At 39.5% G+C, this 26,347-nt stretch overlaps 1 protein-coding gene across 2 annotated transcripts; it reads right to left on the bottom strand.

Moving 5' to 3' along the window:
• On the bottom strand, nt 1-24,892 carry FGD2 (FYVE, RhoGEF and PH domain containing 2). 2 transcript variants are annotated; one of them, XM_060689841.2, is made up of 16 exons: nt 24,730-24,892; nt 21,330-21,654; nt 20,774-20,854; nt 19,811-19,959; nt 15,152-15,308; nt 12,955-13,093; nt 12,633-12,691; nt 11,618-11,764; nt 9,677-9,769; nt 8,189-8,268; nt 8,068-8,098; nt 6,925-7,017; nt 6,482-6,616; nt 5,711-5,857; nt 2,038-2,181; nt 1-443 (listed from the first exon to the last, which is right to left on the bottom strand). In XM_060689841.2, the coding sequence occupies exons 1-16, from the start codon at nt 24,798-24,800 to the stop codon at nt 231-233; spliced, it is 2,064 nt and encodes a 687-aa protein (XP_060545824.2). In that variant the 5' UTR covers nt 24,801-24,892; the 3' UTR covers nt 1-230. The 2 variants fall into 2 exon arrangements, with proteins under 2 accessions (XP_060545824.2, XP_087745682.1); XM_087889556.1 differs by having other exon boundaries at nt 6,482-6,613.
• Between the last annotated feature and the right edge of the window lie 1,455 nt (nt 24,893-26,347).

Raw genomic sequence — 26,347 nt, 5'->3', positions numbered from 1 at the left:
TTTAAATGATGAATCAACAATTTATTAGGACTTGAATAGTTCGCTAGATATACAGTAGTTTCACTGGCAGGCTCACCAGCCAGCCAAGGAAATCTCTACTAGACAAAAATGCTATGATTTGAAACCAGTGAAAAGTTATAACTGAAAGATATGACTGAATTTATAACACAGATTTGGTGCTTAGTACAGTGGCAATTCAGAGTTTGCAACAGCCTCAGAAGAAGCTTGAATTATTCCAGATCATCAAACGAATCTTCTTCTTCTCCTCCCCTGGCTGATTGTTCAATGGCTTTCATCCAGCGCTGCTTCAGTTCTTCAGTTTCAGCAACCAGGGTATAGGTCTGTTTGGATTGTACCAACTGGAAGATGTGACGGGGATTATGCTGATATGGCTCCTTGATACAGTAACCCAACAGAGGGATAGAGGCATAGGCTTTGACATCCTGGGTTGGGTGAAGGAAAGGTTCCAAACACAGTTATTTTCAAATGTCCCATAACTAATTTCATATCTCTGTTGAGATATGATCACTTTGTTACCATCACACACTGATATGATTCTGTACTACTGAAAGCCCAAACTAGTTTTGTCCATAGTTGTCTGGGAGTTTCCCCCCCCCCCCACTTTTCAATTTGGTTTATTTTGTTTTACCAAAAACAGCCTCAAGAGGCTGCTGTTGCTTAACTATGGAAAAGTTAACTAAAATTGTTGCATACAGTCTAGATGCACAGCCATATAAATGTAATAAATAACATAATTGCTTACTTCATTCCTCTCTATTCAATAATTTTATTCACAATCAGGAACTCCCAAAGCTAGAATTTGAAATTTTCAGATCACTCTGAAGTATATTTGACTAAGCAGAATTATATATTAAATTATAGAAAGTCTTCTTGTTTGTGCTGGGAATTGTGCATCCTGCCTCTCATATATTCTGATTTCTAGCTTGGTTTCTCATCAATTACTTCTGGTCTCATGTCAAACCGCAGCACATGGCTCAGCTTGGACTCTCTACTTCTTACTGCTTTTCTCCTCAGTGGAATACATTCAACCTTCCCTGCCCCGGTGACTCCCAAACGTGTAAAAGTATCAAATTGGGGCAGGTATGGGCTTCAAAAATTTTAGCAAGGGGTTCTCTGACCAGTTGCTGGGTGGGCATGGCCATGGTGGGCGTGGCCTAATTGGCCTCGTGCACCATGGCGAGGAGGGGGGTGTTTTTGCCCCCCCCCAGGTCCAGAGGCTTTTCTTGAGCCTCCAGGGGGGCGAAAATTGCCTCCCCAGGCTCCGGATGCCCTTTGGAGTCCCAAATATCCTGAACTTCCTGAACTTCCAGTAGGCCCGTTTTTCGCCCTCCCCGAGGTTCCACGCGTGCCCTACACTTCCCCTGCATTCAAAACAGGCCGGGTGGGAACTCTGGGGAGGGGAGGGGAGGGATAGACGTGGCCAGTCAGGAGTGGGATTTGGGGTTCTCCAAACTGCACAGAATCTTAGCTAGAGGTTCTCCCGAACCCCTGCGAACCCCCAGCAGCCCACCCCTGGATTGGGGTGAGATAATTTCCCTTCAGAAGTGGAAAAATCACTGGGAAGAATGAAGTTGGAACAAAAATGCTTCTGTAATTAAATAATATTTAAGATTGTGGAGACCCAAGCTCAAGTCGACGCTTAGCCTTTGAAGCCCACGAGTGCCCTTAAACCAGTCACCATCTTTCAGTTCCAACCTACTCCATGGGATTCTTGTTATGAGGGAAATAGTGAAATAAATGATATATGCATCACCCTGAGCATATTAGTCCATCTAATATATTTTCTGAGATTACGCTAATGGGAAATGGTGGAAGAAGGGACAAGCTGAAAAATATTCACAACTACATCTTACAGCTAGTTTGGAATGAAGAACTTCCTGTCGCTGATTTCTCTGTTCTTATAAACCCAAGCTTGATGTTATGAAAGAATTAATCATCAAAGGGCAGGGTTCTAGAAGCAGTTCATTTGTAAGCCTTATTCATTTCCATCATAATAAACTCTATGCAAAAACATACCTGAGGTGCAGCATAAATATACAACACCAGTGGATCATCTCGTGGGATCACAAACCAGCCACGCATGCTCCCCTTTCCATTCTTATCCATAAGCTGCAGAAAACTGCACATTAGGCTTTGCCCTGATATTTCTGCAGATTCTTTCTGCCAATTAAACAAATAGTTCACAGCATTATTAATAACTCTTACCCAAAAGAGAACATGGAGATTTCATTCAGCTGCATAGCTAAAATCCACTGTGGAGCATAAATGTATCTGAAGTACTTTATAAAGCATCAACACTGATAACTAAGTATCTTTCCTTAGTCCAGTAAGTAGCTTGACCATCTCCCGAAAACAGCTTCTATAGACAAAATTGCTCCTCAAAATCTAATCACATGATGTAGGCAAAAGTTTGCTGTTTAAACTTCTTCCACCTCCTATTACTTTGCCAGGATTCATAAAATTATGACATTAGAAGGAATCTCATGACCTTCTAGAATGAAGTATATTTGGCAGATCTGATTCAAAACAGGTAATGTCATGCACCCCAAATTTCTAGTTCATCCAGGCTTTCCATGCATTGATAATGAAATTTCATAATGGCCTTGCAATCCAGAATTCAGCTGGCTGAATGGAACCAGCAGAGCTTTACATTTCTTAATCCCAATCTAACTAAAATTAAACAGTGAGTTGTCTTTCTATAAGGATCAGTGAGTTGTCTTTCTATAAGGATCTTTTTCTTTTAAGGTAAAAGCTTTTCCAGTTGCATTCCTAGAATAGTTCAGAAGCAAGCTAACCTGAGAGTCAGTGTTTGTCTAAAATCAATAGAGGAGTTTATCTTGGAAGGAAGGACCTAAACTAAGCTTCCCATGCCCAAATTAGGCACATTAACCAGAGGTTCTTAATATGTATGCTAATATATACTAATTAGTCCCTTATGCACTGCATTTAGAAGCAGTTGTTTAGTTCTTGAACCATTTCAAATTTCAAATTAGATTTCAAATTAGTCTCTAGATTAGAGATTCTAGTCTGCATAGAATAGCGTGAGCATACTCAGAATAAAACTAGGTTTGGGCCACACGTATAGCATATTTGCCAAAATGTGCCAAAACTATTTTTTTCTTTAATTCAGCAAAAAAAAAAAAAAAAAGTTGCACATGGTTATAACTAAGGTTGGTAAATTAGCTGACATATTTTCTATATTGTACAAAATTTCAATCCATAATCAAAGTCATAATGGGCAACAGGTCACATTGTCACAATTTATCGTGATACTTATGCCATATAAAAGATTGAGACTTAGAATGTAAGAGAAGTAAATGGAAAAGAGCAGGAATTAATGAATGAAATCCAAGAAAAAATATAGATATATTACAGGCGGTCCACATTTAATGAACACTTGTTCAGTGACCATTCAAACTTTTAATGGTGCTGAATGAGTGGTACTTGGAACTGGTCCTTCAAGTTCTGGCCATCATAGATTCCTCACGGACACATGATTATAATCTGGGCACGTAACACCTGGCTGGCAATTACATCATTGCAGTGTCCCTTAGTCATGTGATCATCAATTGCAACCTTCATTGCTGGTTTTGGACAAGCAAAGTCAATGGAGAAGGCAGCAAGTGTCACATGGCAACTTCATAGTCATAGGATGCTGCAACATTAATTGCAAGCAGGTGCCAGGTGCCTGAATCACTCATATGACTAGAGGGACACTCAAAACAGCAAGAAGTTCAAAGTGTGGGATTCACTTAATGACAACAACCAGGAGTACTGGAACTAGTATGATCATATGACATCATGCTTTATGACTGTGTCAATTAGCAACAGAAATTCTGGACCCAATTCCCATTGTTAACTGAGGACTACCTATACATGAAAGAGCTAAAACGTATATCAGTCAATATGAATTGATGTTTAGGTGGTTGTGGGTGCATAAGGAAATTTGAATTTGTAGGGTGGTAATAGCTGCATATTATACTCTAGTGATAATGGGACAGAGAGATGAATCTGCTAAAAACATATTCAAGAATAGATTAATCTTTCAATAGAAATAATGGAAACTGGATGTGAAAAAGAGGCTATTGAAGCTACTTGGTACAGAATGAAAAGAAATATGTTACTGGGTACCAAGGAAATCTCTAGAATATGGTAATGAAAATTATTAAAAAGGATGCTTGATGGCAGTGGAAAGTGAAAAAGGCCATGAATGAAGAAAAATACATATAATAGAATTAGTGCTGCAAGAAATGAACATAAAAGGGATTTGAATAATGTGTATATAAAGAAACAATAGTTGCAAAGAATATAGCTATAGAACATACAACTATTAAAAGAGGCAAAGAAAATGCAGAGCAATTTTTGATGGAAATCAAAAATGTTCTGAAAATGGTAAAGAGCTAAACAAGAAGTTGGTAGCAATTAACAAAGATGAAGTGATTTTTGGATGAAAGTGTAATAAGACAGTGCTGGAAAGAGTATTTTAAACATGAATATGGGAAAGATAGAGGTATGTTGAAGAGTGAAATTGAAAAGAGCCTTGGTAGTACAGTGGTTTAATGCACCCTGTTATTAACACAGCTGCCTGCAATTTCTGCAGGTTCGAATCTTACCAGGCTCAAGGTTGACTCAGCCTTCCATCCTTTCTTAGGTAGGTTAAATGAGGACCCAGTTTGTGGGGGCAATAAGCTGACTTTGTATAAATATACAAAAGTATGAAGGCTATTGCTTAACGCATTGTAAGCCGCCCTGAGTCTCCGGAGAAGGGCGGCATATAAATCAATTTTTTTTTTAAAAAAAAAGAATCTTATAAATGTTACTGTCCAAGAAAAAAACTGTTGAAAAAGTTATAAATGCTGCAATCACATTGAAAAATTGTAAGGTTGTAGGTAAAGATGGTGCAAATAGAAAATGTATTTTTTAAAAATATAAAAATACAGAGAGGGTTTTTTTTAATGGCATACTCACATACTCACATACATACTCACAAGTAAGCCCAACCACAAATAAATCTGACTCATTTTTTTTTTTCACCAAACTACATGAAAAATGTACCACCTAGAGATAAGCCAGTTGTGAAAATGTAAAATGGATCTTTTCTGGAAACAAAACCATGTATTGATACAAATATAAAAACAAAGAAGCCCTCCAGAATATATTGGGGGGAAAAAACCCACAAAAAACCCTGAAGATTGGCTTATACACAGATGAGCTTATCTGCAAATATATACAGTATATTGAGGTGGTTTGGTCTTAAAGAAAGAAAGAATAATGAAACAACCCTATGAAAGAAGAGTGAAGGGCTCAGGAGGAGATGAGAGTCGGAGAAAGTCATAGTTGGCTCTGATGACAAAGAAGTGAGATGTTAGTTAGCTTTAGCCATGTTTCGTTTCTTTTTTCCCCCTTGTATCTCAGGCTTTTAATATCCTTGGCTCTTCTATGTTTTTCCCCTTCCTGTGCTGCATAATGTTGCTTGCCTGGAAGGAAAGAACATGATGGCTATGTGTGCATGCTTCTGTATAGGTCATGTTGATGGGGAAGTGTTTGCTGCATAAGTACTTTCAAAATGACAAAAGTGAAATCGCTGCAATAACAACATTCCTACCCAGAAGGTCAAGTTATCCACAGACCAAGAAACAAGCTTGAGAAAAGAGAAGAAGCAGACCTTCCAACTCTGCTTTTCCCTCACCTCCAGAATGCCTTTGTGCTTCCCATGCTGCTCGACGGGCAGCAAATTCCCTGTGAGGAAGACATAGCATTCCGCACAGACACGTTTGAGTCCATTCTTGTCATACTGCAATTCAGCCTTGTATTCAGAACACCGGGCACACACCACCTGCCTCCAGGAGAAAAACCACAGGTTTGGAGAAGGTTAAATGTGGTGAGATTTTTTTTAAAAAATGTTTATTGTATCCAGTTCTTGGAGACTACTTGGACAAGTCCAGGGGTGAAATTCAGCAGGTTCTGACAGGTTCTGGAGAACTGGTAGCGGAAACTTTGAGCAGTTCAGACAACCAGCAAATACCACCTCTGGCTAGCCCCAGAGTGGGGTGGGAATGGAGATTTTGCAATATCCTTCCCCTGGAGTGGGGTGGGAATGGAGATTTTGCAATATCCTTCCCCTGGAGTGGGGTGGGAATGGAGATTTTGCAATATCCTTCCCCTGGAGTGGGGTGAGAATGGAGATTTTGTAGTATCCTTCCCCTGCCACGCCCTCCAAGCCATGCCACCCCCCACCATGCCACGCCCACAGAACCAGCAGGGAAAAAATTTGAATTTCACCCCTGGACAAGTCCCTGCAGTTTTCTTGGCAAGGTTTTTCAAGTCTGCCATTGCACTAGCCATAATCACTCTTGTTCTCAGTACTAGCTCTTCAGATCAGCAAAACCTATCAATTACTTGATTGTTCTATCCCAAAACAATTGGGGGGGCGGGATAGAGAACAAATAAGATGACTCACATAGCCACAGGCTCGGCAGTGATGCCTTCTTCGTGTGATAGCATTGAATGGCTCTTTGCAGCGCATGCACATGGTGACCAGCTTGTCTCTTATCCACTGGGGAGCCCACTTGCCCAGCTCCTGTGACTGGCCCTGCTGCAAGAAAAGAGACTCTGAATCAAGCAACCTTTTCAGTCAACCTCTGGACACACAGGGGGTGTGACAGCCTCAATTCAAAAGTAACACGTCTAGAGTAAATGTGACATAATGACAAAACTTTGTTAGATGCGTTTTCTGTACATCTCCCCCTCCCCTTTGTTTATCAGAGACTGTTAAGGTCTTTGTAAATTTACACAGTTACAATCTTTGGAAAATGAGCTCATGGTTTTAAAAGAGGAAATGAATATCGGTAGCTCTAAAGGGCAAATGGGATAGTCACAATAGGTGTGTAACTGGAGATTTACACTGGAGTCTTGCGTCTCTGCTTCTTGCCCTTGGCTTGCAGCCTTGAAGGTTTCACTCCTCTTTTCTTTCTTGTTGATGGCAGACTGGAAGGTCTGGGTGGGAGGAAAAAAACATTTTGAATAGAAGGATTTCTGAAAAGAAGCTTAGTTTCAATATATTTTTCATGTACAATGTGTAAATAGCAGCTCCTATCTATTTAATCTTAGACTGACATAATCAAAGATGAAGCATGGGTGGATTTATATATGGGTGTATATGAGTGGGGGAATTTTAAGAATAAAGAGGGAAGTTCTAAAACCTTCCCCAGCCTTGGCTTAAATTCTGTATAGAGCTTTCTTCTCTTACCTCTATTACCCATTGTTTAGGTAAATGAAATTGACTTCCCTTTAAATGCATGGGACTGCTGCCCTATCACATAATGCAGATGTGGGCAACTATGGCCCTTTTATGACTTGTGGACTTCAATTCCCAGAATTCCTGAGCTAACATGGCTGGTTCAGGAATTCTGGGAGTTGAGGTCCACATGTCATAAAAGGGCCATAGTTGCCCACCCCTGACATAATGTGTTTGAGCCACTAAAGATCCCCATGTGGATTCCCAAAGGTCTTAATCTAGTTGCCAAAATTAGAAATTACCAGCACCAGTACCTTCTATGTTGAAGGATATTGTATTAATTGTGGGTCATTTCTTAAGGTATAGCTATGTGGTAGCATCCAACTGACCTTATCTGATCTTGAATAGCTAAATAGGGAAGGGCATGGTTAGGACTTGGATTGGAGAACCCTTAAAAATACCAAAGTTAAATCACTTCTACATTGCTGCTAAGAAAACTACAATGATATGTCTACGACTTAAAGGAGATTTTATATCTCAAGAGAAATCTAACTTCCAAATCCTCCCACCCCCTCCTTCTGTCATTTCAAAGTACTAGGGAGGAAAAATGCTGAGAAACTTTCCCCATCCCATTCATATTTTGGATTCAGATTTCTCTTATGAGACTATTGATTATTAGGCTGTAGCTTTTCTTCCTGTCTCTCAAAGTTATTCTCATAACCCATTATACTTATTGAGAGTATTTTGGTTTCTTCATTGGCCTGGATGCTCCCTAATCTTAAAAAAAAACAAATTGCAACAATGGCTACCTTAAGCCAGGCATCCATCTCCTCCTTGGACCTGCAGAGAAAGAGATGTCATTTATTGGAGAGGTAGAGTTTACGTTCTTTTGCTAGAATTAAAAAAAGGCTACATTTGTTGTTTAATTACCTAGCTTGCAGTTCTAGAGTGCGCTGCTTCCCTGACACAAGGAAAGCATGAGGAAACTGTACATCATTTAGTTCTCGAACCTAAAAGAAAAAAAAATTAGAGCACTGAAATGAGAGTAAATACTAATTTCCTTCATACAGCTCATTCAGTTGTATATGATTTAAACTATGAAAGTATGCTTACTTCAGACAGATATATAATCACCCTTGGGGTGGGGGTGGGGGGGTTCAGTGTGGAAAATTATTATTTTCTGGTGTGAAGCTAAGTGGAATGGGCACAGCACTGTCTCAACTTTCAGATAATCAGAACATTTTTAATCTGTTTCCTTGAGTTCTCCTTTGAAGCATGGTTGTGTTCAGGTTTTTGTAGTTCTCTATTACTGATATTATATGTTGTGTTTTTAACATTAATGTTTGGAACAAATGGAATACGAAAGAAATACTTTTCTTACTTCACTTTCTCCCTTGCTAGAGCAAGCCCAACGTCCCAAAAGGGATTGGTCCCTGATTTCTTAGACTGTAAAGGCAAGGGGGAACAGATGTAATTTGAGACTTGCAAGATTGGTATCAGCGTTGCAAGGTAGTCCAGACAAGAAGGACACCCAGAAGTACTAGCTCTAGTAATCTTTATTGTAAGGTTACAGTTGCAAGTCTGAAAGTATATATCTGTTTCCTTCTTTACTGTCAAAGAAACCAGGGATGGTCCCTTCTGAGACATTTGCCATACCTTCTGCAGATTGAGCTGCCTCTTATCTGACCGTTGTCTGGACTATGACTCTTCCCTCTGTCCAGTGGTGGGATTCAAGTAATTTAACAACCGGTTCTCTGCCCTAATTATTTCTTCCAACAACCAGTTTTCCAAACTGCTCAGAAAGGTTCTCCCGAAGTGGTGCGAACTGGCTGAATCCCACCACTGCATCTGTCTCTCAAGGTCATTCTCACATACCATTACAGCAGAAATGGTATGTGAAGAGCATATGGCAAGGAGCATATGGCAAGACATGTATAGAATAGCTGAGTGATCCTAAGGAAAAGAGTCCATTGCTTTAAGGAGTTGCAGAGAGGTGTTGACTAGCAATCCCTGCATTTTCTAAAGTAAGACTTTTCAAACTATGTTCTCCATGACAACTTGATGAAGTTCCACGAGAAACTAAGTTCACTCAAACACAACCAATTTTCTGCTACTAGTTTTTGCCTCTTGATCAGGGGCTCTGGGAAATACTTTTAAACTAACAGATTCTGTAGTATAAAAACTTTGAAAACCCCTGCTCTAAAGCAGATTTATCTTCAAAAATCTGCAAAGCCCTACCTAGCACTTTACTTGTTCGGGGGGTCTCTCCCTCTCTCTTCCTCCTTTCGAATTTATGAATTCTCAGCCCTAGTTGCAACTCTATCCAATCTTACTCAAAGGAATTTCCATAAAAGTCATCACAGCTGTTTTCCAAATTGACTTGAATAAATAAATGAACAGACAATAAAATATTCTGACCTTCATGCCATTGACATCAATCCGATGGCGCACTTGAAATTCGGCACCAACTTGAATGACTTTTGGTACACAGTACAACAGCAGGTTATTAAACTAAAAGTTGCAAAAACAAAACAAATACACAAATACACACTGGGTTTGAAGAAAGTTGGACAAAACCAAATTGCTATTAATAAAAGACCAAATAAAAACATATCTCTTTCTCTCTATAGACCTTGTGTCATCACTTCAATGTAAGAGAGGTCAGGAAACAGATGTCACAAGGACTATAGAAAATCTATTGCTTGCAAGGTATAATAGCAATAAAAGTCTTCCAGAGGTCCAGTGCAGGTTTAAGCCTCGTATTCTATTTCAGACCCAGACACATCCTGCAGCAGCTCCCCAGCTTACATGTGGCCTGAGCCAGGCCTCCCAGGGTCTCCTCCAAACCCCAAGTCACCCATGCACAACTTCCTGCCTTGGTAGGTCCCACAGCCTTGTGCCTCTTTTCTGACCCAACAAGTCCCACAGATCTGGCTCTCCTCCCTGCCATGTCATACTTTGCTCCACTTACCGTATATACTCGAGTATAAGCCGAGTTTTTCAGCACATTTTTTATGCTGAAAAAAGCCCCCCCTCAGCTTATACTTGAGTGAGGAAAAAAATGCCTTTTTTCCTGCAACCGTTTTGGCTCCCAGGGGCTGCAGGGAGGCTTGCTAAAGGTAAAATGGGGCATGGGGGGAGGGTGCAGCGCCCCTCCCCCGTGCCCCTTTTTGGCTCCCAGGGCTGCAGGGAGGCTTGCTAGTGGCATGAGGGGGGTGCCTAGCAAGACTCCATGCAGCCCCCTGGAAGCAAAATTCTCTTGTGTAATTTTTTTAAAGTGTAAAACTAGTCTATTATGTCTCAAAATAAAAGGGAGATCAAAAATCCAATTAGTGCCATGTAAATTCTGGAATCCCCAAAGACCTTTTCCATTGTATTTATTAAACAAATTTACCCAACTCATATACAGTACTTTTAAAATTATTGTTGATACCATATTGTTTTTGTTGATCCTCTTTTCCACTTACAGAGCTAGTTTACTGTTTTTCTTTGAAATCAATATTCAAAAACATTTAACCTACTGATGTCTCAATTAATGTAATTTTATTGGTATCTATTTTTATTTTGAAATTTACCAGTAGCTGCTGCATTTCCCACCCTAGGTTTATACTCGAGTCAATAAGTTTTCCCAATTTTTTGTGGTAAAATTAGGTGCCTCGGCTTATATTTGGGTCGGCTTATACTCAAGTATATACGGTACTTCTATCGAAGAGCATCTTTCCAAAATTTCTCCCAATTGATGTGATTCATGGCTTTCCTACAAAGGCCACTTTCTGCCATTGTGGAAGCGGGCGCCAATTTTATGATCTCTCAGAAGGGCACGATTTGGAAAATTGCACCTTTTGGAGATATAATGAAAATGGCATGGGGGACCTGTCCTATTGAGGCCACGCATCACATCATCCAAATGCTTTTCTGGAAAGGCAATCTCTGGAAGATATAAGTGGAGCAAGGCATGATGGGGCAGGAAGGAGAGCCAGTCAGGTTGTGGGCAACCAGTTGTAAGGAAGGGCAAATTCAAGCACACAAATTTTTATCAGGAGACTGAAGGGGTGCTGCAACAGCTATAACTTTGAATATAGGTCCATTCATTCAGCACCATTATAATTTTGAAGTCACTGAATGAATGTTTATAAGTCTAGGGATACCTGTATACCTTCACTTTTTTCCATATTCTTTTTTTAATATTTCCCATTCCAAATAATTTGGGAGTCAGAGAGATTTCCCCTTCAGAAACTTGATACAATTGTCCTGCTCCATCACTTTACAACTAATAAACTAGCCGCCTAGAATAGCCCTATGGCGAGATAGGTGGCAAATAAATTTAATAAATAAATAAATAAAATAAAAATATCTCACCAGGAACAGGTATCTCTCTGAGGTATTGCTGAATCGGAAAGAGATTTTCTGAATGGGTCCTTCTTTAATAAATTCATTAGAAGGATCAACAATGTCATCATCAAGGCCTAGCCTGTGATATACGTCCCATAGGTTTTGGAGTCGTTCCTGCAGAAATAATGGGATAAAGATTTACAAAATGGGAAACAGTAACTCGGCTATTGAAATATCTGCTTATAGTGAAGGAGAATGAGATGACTAATCAGATGCACCATGGGTGTCAAACTCGCCACGTCACATTGTCGTTGTTGTGACCTCGGCTTCCTGAGTCATTAAAACACACGAGTAGTCCCAAAAACCTCTTTTATTGCAACAGCTGTGAATTATGTTCATTCACAGCTGAGTCCCAATTAGTTGCAAAAACTCCTTCGGGAGAAGTCAGGATAATCACCAAATTTTATCTCCTTTGACACGCTGCCAAAGACCTACTTGGCAAAGCCACATAGAGTCCAGAATCAAACAGAGATGCCGACTGGGAACAGAATTAACAATGTTGCTTTCCTACAAAGGCCCCATGTGCCTTTGCTCCTCTTATAAGCCTTATGGAATGGGCCAATCATCTCCAGGCCTTACTCCCAAGTCGTCCCCTTACTTTTAAGTGTTCTTGCCTTCTGGCAGCTCTACGCTTGCACGCACTAGGAACAGGCTCCTCCTGTTCCTCTGCCTCTCTGATGTCCGACTCTGGAGGCTCTGGAGTCTGTGCATAATTCCCAGATGGCCCTGGCCCCATCTCTGCCTCCGATGCAGAGCCCTCATCTGAGTCTTCCCCAGACTCCAGGACTGGCCATGTTCCTCCCCAGCCTCCTCACTGTCTAACTCCGCTACCAGCTCTGCAGGCTGCTGGTGGACCACAACACCCGTCACATGATGGTTTGTGATGATTTTCCCCTTCGTGGAGCAGGGGTGAGCGTGGCCTGCATGTGACACATCTGGCCCGCAGGCCGCCAGTTTGACCCCTCCTGAGCTGGACACTCACCATTTCAGCAATGGCAGCATTAGAATGTTTAGCTGCTGTGAAAATCATCTCCAGAGCTTCTGCAAGAAATAATAGTATTCTTACAACTCTTTTATACAATTAGTTCATGACCAATACTATACTAGCAATTGTGACCCTGAGCAACAGAGGAATGGTTTGTACAAACTATGGCACATTAGAAAGAGCACCAGTACCATGAACATCTAAAATCATTCAGTAAGGAGACCAGGAGGCATCATTTCAAAGGCAAGATTGATCACTTTTCTCTTTTTTGTTGTTGTTGCTCCCATTCTAAAAGAAAGGACCAAAGTAAAACTCTTACTCTGTGCATCTTCCTTGTCTGGTGATTCCAAAGGTAGTTTTTGAATATAATCCTTCAGGAGGAGTTCATATCTGGGAATTCTCTGTATTGGTTCCAACATGTGATGCTGCAAGGTTAAATTAGCAGACACTTCCCATTTCTGGGCAAAACAATAACAATTAGAGAAAAAGAAAGTAAAACCAGGACAATGAAGGATTCATTAGTATCCATACATATATACATACACAACCTTCCCATCCTGACTACAGATTTCTGCTAAGGCTCTGTTTTCACCCTAAAGCCTTGCTCCCTTTGATGAATGGGAAAATAGCTCCTGAAATAAGCTTCACTTCATCCTCAAATTTCCCAATCAGAAAATCAACAACCAAACAGTACCAATCTAGGTGGACACCACCTCCTCAAGGTACTCTTCATGACTATGAAGAGGCTTATTTTCAAAGCTGATCCTATATATAGTTCCTATAGTATAGCCCATCTATTTTCAAAGGTGATTGTAGTTAGGAAAGAAAAATTAACATCTCTTCTTCTAGACCATCACCACTAAGGCATGTTTTCAGCCCAGAGACTGGGTTTGGGTTTTTTTAAGAACACAACCAAAAAGGGAAGACACACAATTGTGGAAGGAAAGCTTAGTCATTCCTCCCTGCAAACAATAATTCTCCCACACATGCAACAATTATGTTTTTTTTTTTAAAAAAAGTAATGAATTGGTGCCAACAAAAAATATTTTGAATTATTGTAAACTGTTTTGAAATTGAATTGATAAAAAGGGACTTTCTGGAAGAATCCTATTGAGTAGAAAAGGATTAACACTTTCTTTATACCCTGACCCTGTACAACATGCATGCACACAGAGAATAAATGTAGTAAACTACTCTTCATGCTAACAGAAGTTCCTTTCTTAAGTCTAATTCCATGGACAAAAAAAGAAGAGAAATTTAATATTTCTCCCTATAATGCCCTCGTCACCTCCTGCCTGGACTATTGTAACGCTCTCTACATGGGGCTCCCCTTGAGGAGCACCCGGAGGCTCCAACTGGCGCAGAGTGCGGCCGCGCGGGTGGTAATGGGAGCAACATGATGTTCCCATGTAACACCCCTCCTGCGTGAGCTGCACTGGCTCCCGGTGGTCTTCTGGGTGCGCTTCAAGGTTTTGGTTACCACCTTTAAAGCGCTCCATGGCTCAGGACCTGGGTACTTGCGGGACTACTTACTACCACCAATAGCCTCCCAACGGCCGGTACGCTCCCATAGAGAGGGGCTCCTCCGGGTGCCGTCAGCCAAACAATGCCGAATGGCAACCCCCAGGGGGAGAGCCTTCTTTATGGGGGCACCTACTATCTGGAACGAGCTCCCCCCGGAGATACGGAGGATCCCGGATCTGCACACCTTCCGCTGCGCCTTAAAGACCTTTTTATTTCACCAGGCGGGCCTGGCCTAATTTTATCCCTCTTTTATAAAAGATTTTTAATTTTTTAATATTTTTTAGTATTTTATATATTCAAATTTTAAAATTGGTTTTAAATTGATTGGGGTTTTAATTTGTCTGGGCCAAAACTATTTAATTTGATTTTAATTCCACTTTTAAATTTTGTATGTATGTATTTTATTGTTTGGCTGTGCACCGCCCTGAGTCCTTCGGGAATAGGGTGGTATAGAAATCAAATCAAATAAATAAATAAATTTCAGAAAGGTAATAAATAGAGAGGAGACTCCTTTCCAATTATCTTATTAGATCTTGGACATGGATTTTTTTTTTTAAAAAAAAGATTTTTCTTCATTTTTGTACTTTTTTAACATATTCCTATCCTGCATTGGAAAGCATGGAAAGGGACTATATGGGATTCTAAGTCTACCCATTTAAGCCTTCTACTACGCAATGGTTGAGAACAATCATAAGTTCTTAATATTCAAAGCAGTAAATCCGGAAATTTCAGATAAGATGTATGCACACTAGATTATATATCTAAACAAATATATAGCTACCCGTGTTTCCCCGAAAATAAGACCCTGTCTTATATTTTTTTGAACCCTGAAATAAGGGCTTGGCCTTATTGCCGTGCCCTCAAAAGCCCAATTGGGCTTATTATCAGGGGATGTCTTATTTTAGGGGGAAACAGTGTAATCAAATTAAAACCAACCTGAATTTAAAAAAAACAAAAAACAAATTATATAATGAGCTCTGAAACCATTTCACCTGAATGTTTGAGATGAGTTCCTGGAATGGCAAGGCTTTTTCCGACCACACAGTGATCAGATGCATCGCCTTGTCAAAGTTCTTCACATATTCACTGTACATCTTCAGGAAAGGAGCCACTTTCTGGATGATATCCCCAATTCTGGGATTGGAATCCCTGTAGCAAGAATTATAAGAGAACATTGTTGATATTTCAACAAAAAAAAAGGCTAAAATAGACTAGGAATCCTGGAGAAATATCCAGCTGCATCTATCACTGGTCTTATGACTCCTATCTGGACATAACTCATCTTTTAATAAGCAATTGTTTGATTCTGAAAAATACATCCCAGCAAAGTAGTACTAATTTCCTTTTAACTTCTTTTCAAAAATGATTACAATAGGTTGCAGATGGCTGCACCATCTGTATTCAGTTGGTGAATATGTTTGAAATATATTCCAAATAGGTAAACAGGTAATAAATGATCTGTGTCAGCTTTTCTCTTTTGTTGAAACCTTTTTATATTACCCACTATGGTATTTCACTTTTCAGAGCTTGTAATAAGTGTTGAAGATAGCAGGTACTTCTGTAAAAACAGATATAAACTTGCTCAGTTAAGAACAGAAGCTCACAGAGATGTATGCCTTAAAGGCTATTAAGGGGAGAGCCATATCAAAATAAATAGGGACCGATAGGAATATAATGTAAATCAATTTAAATCTACAAAGTGCCAGGGTAAATACAAAAAAATACTTGCTTATTACATTCTACCCTAGAGAAAATCTGAATGGTCACGATGGATTAATGCCAAATTGATGGCACATAATCAATCAATGAATTGTATTACATTATAGGAGTGTTCATAAGAAGTGAATTGTTGCTGTGGGTGTTATTTTTTATAGAATTTAAGAATACAAACCGATGGAATAAATCATTAAATAAAGAAAAATAGTATCACTAATATAGCAACATTAGTATCAATGTTCTAAAAATGCTGTTTCTCAAAATATCCTTTTCTCTGCCTACTGTGAAAACAACACAAAATCAGCGAGCCAGCCATTCAGGGAGGTATGGTGTACTGAAGATTATTCTATAAAAGTGAAGCTGATGATCACAGCAAAGATCAAAGAACCAGTGAGTAGACTGGTTCCTTGGAACCTCTCAGATAAAAAGAGGACAGGAGATGGTCCACATGTGCTCCAGATCACTGCTCCTTGTGAAGAAAATTCAGAATAGTGGTTTTCTGTGGGTTTAAGCACCAGGAAACAATGGGATTAGCCATTTTGCTCACAATGGCAGTTGACTCTTTTAAAGGACACTAAGTTTGCAAAGCTCGTGCTCTAATTATTTTCAGAAATTGCTCATTAACTATTTCTAAGCTATTAGAGACTTTTGGAACAGCATCTATGAAAACAACAATGAATCATTGTTTTGAACTGCCTTTAATCCTGAATTAAAGAGAACATTAACCATAAGCTTAAGAATTTAACAAATCTGAAATAAACAGGAAAAAGCTAAATAAGAGTTTGATTTTACAAAGTTATAAGAAGACTAAACACCCAGGTAAAATTAGAATAGTGAAACCTTTATAATAAGATTTTGTTATTAATTATAAACAACAAATATTTTATGATGGGAAACAGATTGTTTTGTTTTTAAAAGACATAACAAAGATAAGCAATTTCCTGATTTGAAAAACTGACCCTAGAGGGGATTAAGGTTTTAGACAAAGGGAACATTTATAAAGTTGTAAAATGATTCAAAAATTTATAAGAATAAAAATACTAAGGAAGTTTTTTGAAGAATAGAATCAGAAAATAAGGCACAATATCAACATTATGTAATAATGGATAGACAATATCCAAAAGATTTTGTTGAAAACATCACATATTGTATATAGAACAAATTTTATCTGACAAGATAGATAAAACCAAAAGTGGATTTACAGTTGATAGGCCAAGAGAAGGACTTAGAAGGACTTAGAAAATATTGTTTCACTGGATTTATAAAAGAAACTTGCTGAGGTTTTAAAATTTAAAAGAGAAATATAAAAGACAAACCAAGAAAATGTCTTGGATTTTTTTTCCTATTAGATTTACAAAAGAGGCTTGTTAAAGACTTAAAAAATTCTGTGCAATGGAATAGAAGAAATTAAGATAAAATCAAATGCTACAACAATATTTGAATGAAATGAAGATTAATACCGATAAAAGTAAAAGGAAGGAATATGAAATTGGTTTATTTGACCAAGGTTAAAACAAGATATGTTGTTATTTCTGACATGCTTTTATGAACTTTCTGCTGATACCAGCACTGAAAAGATTTAGGGATTTGTTTTACATAAAAAGTAGAATATGGAATGGAGACATAATTGTTTGCAACCTTTGAGGGGATAAAGAGTCACTAAATTATTTTGTGCTTGTGATGAAAATTGAAAGTGTGAGTGGCACGATAGCCTAGTGGTGAAGATGCTCACCTCCCAGTTGGAAGGTTGAGAGTTCAATCCTAGGTAGCAACAGATGTTTCTCTCCTAGGACGCAGAGCAGTGGTGGGTTCTAAATTTTTTTACTACCGGTTCGGTGGATGTTGTTGGCGGGGGGGGCGTGACTGATTAGGCATGGCCAACATGACATCACTCACACAGTCACATGACCCCCCCCAAGCCACGCCCACCAAAAAGGTGGCTAAAATTTTTGGGACTTTTTGAAACTTTGTTTTTGACACTGCGGCCCCATATCCAGGTCAGGACACGTGGGGTGGTGGTAGTCGTCTCGGCTTTCCCTACGTTGCCCTTCCTGGCCGAAAAGCGCCCCTTCTCGCCTCTGATGGGCCTTCTTCGTGGTTGCAGCCAGAGCAACCCACTCCGCCAGCTCAAGGCAGGGGACTCAGCTGCAGCCCAGACGAGCTAAGGAACTGCGGGGAGCCTCCCGTGTGTTGCACCCCCTCCTATCCTTCCCCCCGTGCCTCCGCACCATTTTGGGTTATCAGCTTACTGGGCTACCCCCATCCCTGTCACAGCTCCAACAGCAGCGGCTTCGGGAGATGCTGATAGCACGGAGGCACAGGCAAAGGCTGGGAGGGGGATGCAACATACAGGAGGCTCCCTGCAGTTCCTCAGCTCATCTGGGCTGTAGCTGATTGAGGTGCTTTAGCAGCCATGAGCTGCACTTTCCTCCAAGTCTCACAGAGTCTCCCTCTGCCACCCATAGAGCTTAGAGGAAAGCACGGCTTGTGGCTGCTACTGGGCTGCCCCAGTCCCTATCATGGCTCCAACGGTGGCAGCTTTGGGAGATGCTGGTGGCACAGAGGCGTGGGCAAAGGTTGGGAGGGGGGTGCAACATGTGGAGGGCTAAGTCCGCTCCCCTTCGCCTCCCCACACTCATTTACCCATCCCAGAGAGCTCGGGCTACGCCTCCCTCCGACCCAGCCACCTTCCTTGCTGGCATCACTCCTGAGCGAATTCTTCCATCCTTGGCTGTTGTGAAGAAGCGGCAGCTCTGGGTGTGCCACGCCTGCTTTGTTCTCTTTGAGAGCCGCTTTGCACCTTGTTTGCAAAGCGGCTCTCAAAGAGAAAGAAGCGGGTGTGGCGCACCCAGAGCTACTGCTTCTTCGCAACAGCCGAGGACTTCTTCCGTTTGGAGCTCCAAGTTGCGGGGAGGGGGGGAGGCTGCAACACCGGCAGCCTCGGTGGGCTCCTTCCCTCAATGGTTTGTTTTCTTTTACCTTGTCCAGGCGACTTTGTCATTAAAGGCTGCTCCGCGCCTTTTGATCTTTCTCGGGCACGGAGAAAGGCAACCCTGTATGAAGGGATTGAGCCTGCTGCTGAATTTGGAAGCTGAGAGGCTTCTTTTCCACCCAGCCATTGGCGCACAGCGCCGGAAAGACCTCCGGTCGCTGCCGCCATCTTTGCGTATGCGCAGCTTTCTTCTCACCAGCTGAAGGACTTTTCAGCACCCTGCGGCCAGGCAGCTGAGAGCCTTCTTTGCTCTGATCAGCTTCGGGTGGGCGAGCAAGCAGCGACTGGGGAACCGGTTCGGGGGTGTGGCCTGGCTGCCATTACTACTGGTTCGGAGCACTACTTCCTAAAGTTACTACCTATTCGGTAGAACCAGGCCGAACCGGGAGCAGCCCACCACTGGCGCAAAGAAAAAAATATCTGCGGCAAACTTCATGTGGCATCAAGAAATGTATCCAGCCAGTAAATGCTCAGCTCCATCCAATTGCCCCAACTCAACCTCAAATTCAGAGATTGCAGAGTAATAAGGGAGAGTGATGATGGTTGGAAGCCACTTTTTAATATATTGGTCTTCTCTTTATTATATTCTTTTCTATTTCTACTCTTTCTGTTTTCTTGCACTTTTTACTCTCTTTTCCTGTTCTTTTTTCTTTAAGTTTAGTTTGTATTAGGTTTTACTCTTATAACTGAAATCTTTATAAAATTATATATACATATAAAAATAAACTCAGTTAGAAGGTTGCATTAGGTCCCGTGTACCATAACACAATCTTCTCCATACATAAGATGTTTTTCCAAGATTGGACAAAGTGTTCAGATAAGACTCTCAGTGACTCAAGCTTAAACTACTTGAATCTAGCTTTCAATAAGCTATTAAATTTGTTATATTTTTCCAGGAAAGTAGTAGGCAAAAAAAGACAAGCAGGCTGATTTCATAACTTACCAGTCCTCCATTCGTTTTTTCAGCTCTGGCAAGAAAAACTGGGAATGGAACTGGTAAATGGAGGAGATATTAGAGAATATCATTTTGACTACATCTTCCGGAAATGCCTTTGTAGTTCTGGCTTCTTTCATTAACTCTGAGAAAAACACCTGTAAAGAACATTCTAGTCAATGAAGAAACACGGTTTTAATTACAATACTTCGTCCTACTTTTCAACCCAAAAGTCTCCTGCAGAAACTTCTGTAAGATCAATAACATCTCCCTGCAGACCTGGAAGTTAAAAGCACAACATAAAGGGTGGGGGTGGGGGGAGAGAGAGAGAGAGAGAGAGAGAGAGAGAGAGAGAGAGAGAGAACCCGGGAGAAGAAAAATCAGGAAATTTGGATTAGTATTTTCTAAATTTATGGCAATTAAAGTACCAATTGTTATAATTATCATATAGAATTATAGTGGTTATAATTACTATAATAGTAATTAAAGGTCATGTGGAATAGAAACAAAATAAAAGATATCATATAAATAAAAATCCTTAGCAGACCAGAAGAAATGATCCTGCTTCCATCCCTCATTCAGCTACAACCAGATAAGTATTATAAGATACAGGGACAGAACTGACTAAAGGACAGATAGGATTTTTATTTTTCATATAATTTTCCAAATCAATGTAGTCCCATTAGGAGAATAGTTAGGAGTTATTTTGACAGTGGAATATCAGAAAGGGCTCTGTTTTTACTATGTGAAAATTTTGGGATTTTCAAAGTATTAAAAATTGCTTGCTTGCTACAGAAATCCGAGATTTATTGAATTTTAAAAAATAAGTTGTACAGGATGAAAATAGCCAGAAGGCAATTTTTATTATATCTTCATGCATTGTTATTAAGTAAAATAATAATCATGGAAGTAGTTTATTTTCAGCTTTTTGATAGCGGACATCAGAAAGCTGAAATGCAGCTGCCAACCAACCTGGTCTAGAAGATGAAGGCGGACCACATAGGCCTGTTCTGTTTCCAGCAGCTCCAAAGCTATTTTTTTCTCCTCTGGTTCCTGTGAATACAGAGTAAGGAGAAATAGGTTTGGAAACCTATGATTCATAATCATTTAAAGTATTTTGATAAAATGAAATATCATTAGCGATGATATGTAGCTTTTGCAACTTTTGAGACTGTATCGCCAACATAGTAATTCAGTAGTAATCGTAACTGTTTTCCTTTACAAAATATCTGAAATTTCTCATGAATTTCAATGAACCTTTTATAAATGGTTATAAAATCAGGTCACCTACATCATTTATAGTGGGATATCATTTTCTCTTAATTATTATTAACAATGCAAATATGAAACAGCTCAATAATTTTATTTTGGTCAAAACTATCAAAGTGTCTAATGTCAAAATATGCTTGATTGTACCACAGCCTTTCTACACACCATCCAAAGAATATTTATGGATTATCCCTGGTTTGCAAATCACAACAGGAGAATCTGTACACAATATCACCAGTGTCTTGGTATAACCTATTACCTGATTCTTGCTGCTTCCAGATTGCATGGTGAAGTATGGCTGAGAATCTGAGGCTTGTTTTGCCCTCCAGTTGCTGACGGTGATCTTGCCTCGAAAAGAGTTGAGACATTTGACAGGAAGCATTTTAGGAGCTTGCTGTTGCTGCTCTAGAGACTCTGTACTGCAGTGCACCTGGCCAGGCTCTATAACTGCAGCTTTCTTAATGTCTCTCATGGCTTTTTCACATGTCACAGGTGGCAGCATGGAAGATGCCATAGGATTTGGAGTTGTTAGTTGAAACCTCAACTGAGGAAGGAGCTCTTCTTTCTCAGAACTGCAGCAGGGCCTGTCCACAGAAAAACAAAGGTTTTAAAAATTTCTGTTCCATTTACTTCTTCAAAATAAAAAGGGAGGACCAAACCAAAAACAAAACATGTATGCCTTTATACAAGTCAATATGCATATTCAATGTAATAGTACTCATTTAAAGGCAGAATTAAATATAATTTAAATTTCATCACTGAAAACAAACAAGAGGCCAACAGTGTTATGTATTGAATATATATAATTGTGTTATCCCTGCTAAAGTGAAACTAACTTTTAGATGACCCTAACTGTTAACTCCAACTGTTTTGGAGGGAAACTTAGAACATTCATATTTGGGCGGGCTTTTTCAAGGATTATGATTGGTTAAGGCCCTGTGGGCCTAGAGTATAAATTACAGGAATTTGCTTGTTCCTCAGTTCCAGTTTTGAATCAATAAATGTTGTTGTTGTAGCTATGCTGGTCTGCTTCTTGCCTACTGAAGCCCACTACTCAATAAACAGCATAGATAGGTTACTAATTTTGAACATGCAATTAGAGTTATGATTTGTCAATAGTATGATATGCAGGAATGACATCATGCTGTCTCTAAAATAGGAAAATTTCACCCACTGACTATTGGATATCAAAAGAGAACAAAGCAGAGAAAGCTATTGTTTCTTCTTTGTTGATAATCCTTGATAATGCAACTTTGCAAAGAGTTTCTGGTCTATTTGTGGATTAGATCTTTGGCTGCAGAAGTAATCCAATCCTCTTCAGTGATCCAAGATCCAAGCTTGTTTTTGGTTCTAGAATTCAAAAAAACAACTCTAATCTCCAATTGACACAGAAAAGCCATAAATGCCTGTTGTTTCTTTAATCATACAAAATGAAGTTTGGAGAAACTGTAGAACAGGGGTGTCAAACTCAAGGCCCACGGGCTGGATCCGGCCCATGGGGTGCTTAGATCTGGCCTGTGGGACCACCTTGGGAATAGCGAAGGACCGGGCCGCGGTGCCTCTGCCAGTGAAAACGGAGCTTGGGAGCTTCATTTTCAACTGTGACAGTCTTCTGTAACCCTCTGCCAGTGAAAACAGTTTGGGAGGGCCACTCCTTTTCACTGGCAGAGCACTCGGGCCACCACAGGGGCCCCAATATGAGTGACATCGAGCTGGCCATGCCCCCCCCGGTCACATACACCCCTGGCCCCCAGATGTTAAACACTGACCTCATCACAATCCTGATGCGGCCCTCAATGAAATTGAGTTTGACACCCCTGCTGTAGAACATTATAAATAAATTGATCTTTCTCAATCTCTTCAATAATCTTGCCTAACACATTATAACATGGGAGCCATAATGAGAGGAGAAATATGTAAACATGTTTACAGTAAATCTGATTATCTCTAGATTTTGGTTCAGGAATTCAAAATTTAATATATAGCACCACTTCCTTCCTTCCCCGCCCCCCACAATTTTGTGAAGGATGGGCTGGGAGAGGGTGACTGACCCAAAGTCACCCAGCAAACCATTAATTACAATAATACCCAACACCTGAAAAAATTGCTATGCCCTGAGATAGATTACAGATGGATCTCTAAGGCAAAATATGCAGGGCATAATATGGAAATTTGTCATTATTACTGATACGCTCCGATAGGATTCTATGCTGAAAAGTAAAATATAAACAATTGTAATATTGTCCACATGCATTGTAGCAGGTACAATGCATGTGATATCATTTAAATGAAGGTAACATATAGAACATTTAATATCACTTTTTCTATTTGTAATTTCATAAATAGCTGTATTTGAAATTATGTCATTGTTGCAGTTAATAATATTGATTTTTAATTCCAAAAATCTTTACCTTAGTATAAAGTACTATACTCTCTACACTAAACTAAGTCTCATCAAGTTTAGTGAGGCATTTTCCAGTTTAGAACTACATTCTACTTGATGCCATTTACTGTGACTTACTTCTGAATAAATGAAGGAATGTAGCTAAATATCATAAAAATGAATCTAACCAATTCTCAATGCTACCTTACAATATGAAAAAATAGATATGGAGTGGAGGATCCTCAGAAGTGCACTCTGCTCTCTTTCTTCCTTTCTATGTAGTCATCAGATTTTCTGTTTCTGTCTCTTATAGATAAGATCAGCCTATGCAAAAATAAAGCTGCATTTCTTTTTCCAAACTGAGTGGTACTCCCAAGGACTACATCCTCTTTTCTGTTTCACAATCTTCATAACGTACTTAAGCTTCCTCAACTCTTCCCGAAGTCAATAATTATTTCCTTTTACCAAAGTTTCATTTTAAAGAGCAAACCACAGTTCACAATCAACAAGAGAACTGTACTCAGAGGGTTGCAGATTAGCCAAACCAGATTCATAAAAATGGGAACTCCTAAATAATATAATAAAATTTCAAAAATCTATTTGACCTGGATACCAGATCTAATCTACAAAACTCCAGGCAACCAGTAGATGGTAGCAAAGGAATTAAGTTTGCTATCCCATTCTTCCTGCACAGCATTACAGTTGTTGTTCCTGAACCTCTTTTCTCTTTCTTCTGAATATTTAAAGAATCTGGGCAATATATCTGAATAAAAGGACTAAATCCAGCTAATTCCATGGCAAATTCTAGTTAGCCGAAAAATAAAAGTATCTCAGCATCAAGTATGAGAAACAGAGTTTCCAAATAGCATGTTCTATTATAAGGCAGCAGAACATTTAGGACAGATTTGGAAACCACACCTTAAAAAATTAAATACATTGAATATACCATTTCATAGCAGGGAAGCAAACTTCTTGACTCTAACCTAATTTAAATAACATTCACATCAAACCTTTATTATAGTCAAATACCCAAGTAATTAAATAACTTCTATGCAGGTCTATACTCCAAGGTTTAACGCACCAAGGAAAAAATAGTCCTTATCACTTTTCCAAAGAGGAAAACTACCTTTGTGTAGCCACAATTCTCTGACTTCAAAGCATTTTCTCCTAAGCAGTAATATAATGAATTCTATATTTCAATCTTCCACTATTTGAGCTTTCTTGTTCATCTGGCCTTCAACCATGATATTACAACAGCTCCCAAAATCCCTTGTACCTGAAGTTTTCAAATATATGCACCAGATTGACCACTGAGGTTTCTGGAAGCTTCTGTTTCTCCTCCATCATCCTTATTCTTCTTTATGGTCTCTTGGAACTTTTCTGAGAAATAGCTGCATTAAAAAAACTGATAGGACCAAGTGAACAATCTACAAATTGTCTCTTTCTCTGGGAGACAAGAAAAGCTTCTTGTAAATTACATCCTATAAACAGGAAGCTTTTGAGGAAGTACTGAGGGCAAAACTGTAAGTGAAAGGATCAAAATGCAGAGCTTCACAAAATATATATTTGTATTAATTATAATGTATTTAACTTTTCTGTTCACTTACCATTGTCTCTATCTTGATTTGATACATGAAAATTTAAATCTTTCAAACTCTGGGCTGCACCAAGGACCCCTCATTTCAACCCTGAGCTATAAATAGCTAGTGGGTTTAATAGTGCTACTTTTACATAATTCAATAAATATTCTACGAATGCATCAGTTTTACTTTTTAATACATTTTTAATATACAGACAAAAGCTCTTTTAGGATCTTCAATAATTTTTAAAAGTGGGAAGGAGTCTGCAGAGCAAAAAAAATGTAAGAATTAATGTTTTAAAGTATTAAGACAGTATGTCAAAATGTCAGTCTTTGATCTAGACACCCCAGACTGATCCGTGAAAGGACATCTGTGAAAAGTGATTATATTTAACAATATAGAGACCGTGATGTTTTTTGACATTTTCCCATTAGTTCCAGATTTAAGATTCTTGTTTGAAATATTGTTAGGACAGGGATACATTGTTACTGTGTAAGCTGTGAGCTGTTAATGACATGCTTTCAAGAGAGAGTAATGACACCAGATATATTATAGAAGAAATGTTACATTTCACCACAAAAGGGGCAAGATGACAGCATAACAGTGTTTGTATGAGAGTTATTCATCATCTGTGTGCTGAAATCATGAGAGGGCTATGATTAGCAGCATAGTAACAATGTAATAATAACATCTCCCATAATAATAAGTAATGACATTTGTTTGCTCCCTCCTCAAGAAGCAATTGGTAGATCACACCATAGTGGACAATTTTCATCCAGTATCCATTCTTCTTTTTTAGAGAAGGTTGTGAAAAAGGTGGCCATGAGGTGGCTTCAGTGGACCCTGGAAGAAGCAGCAGATGGTATGATTCTCTTAGTCAGAATTCAGACCTGGGCATGGGACAGAAATGGTATTGGACATGCTTTTGGATGATCTCTGGTAGAAGCATAGTGGGGGTAATATATCCTTGCTGGCTCTTCTTGACCTCTTCGCAATTTTTGATACCATCGACAATATAATTATACCCATCTGGATTGGCTGCATTGAGTCTGAAGAGTCTGAAGGGTGAAGTAATGAACTTGGTATCTGTCTTAGGGTAATGAAACTTTTGCAAGAAAACAAGCAAACTCAGAGAACACCAAGGATCCCTCAGTTCATATTTAGCTGAGTTATTCGAAAGACCACCAGGCGGCTAAAGTTTCAGAGATTTTTCAGGCGGGGCAACAGGAGCTCTTCCGAGCGTCGCAGCGAAGAACTTCGGTTCAAGTGTTCAGAGCCAATGAACACAACAAGGTAAAACGCATTCAAACGTCC

Source organism: Pantherophis guttatus, chromosome 3 (assembly GCF_059756535.1).
Source record: "Pantherophis guttatus breed Tessera chromosome 3, ASM5975653v1, whole genome shotgun sequence".
NCBI lineage: Eukaryota > Metazoa > Chordata > Lepidosauria > Squamata > Colubridae > Pantherophis > Pantherophis guttatus.
Note: the sequence above shows the minus strand (reverse complement) of the source record. Positions and strands in the feature narration are given on the sequence as shown.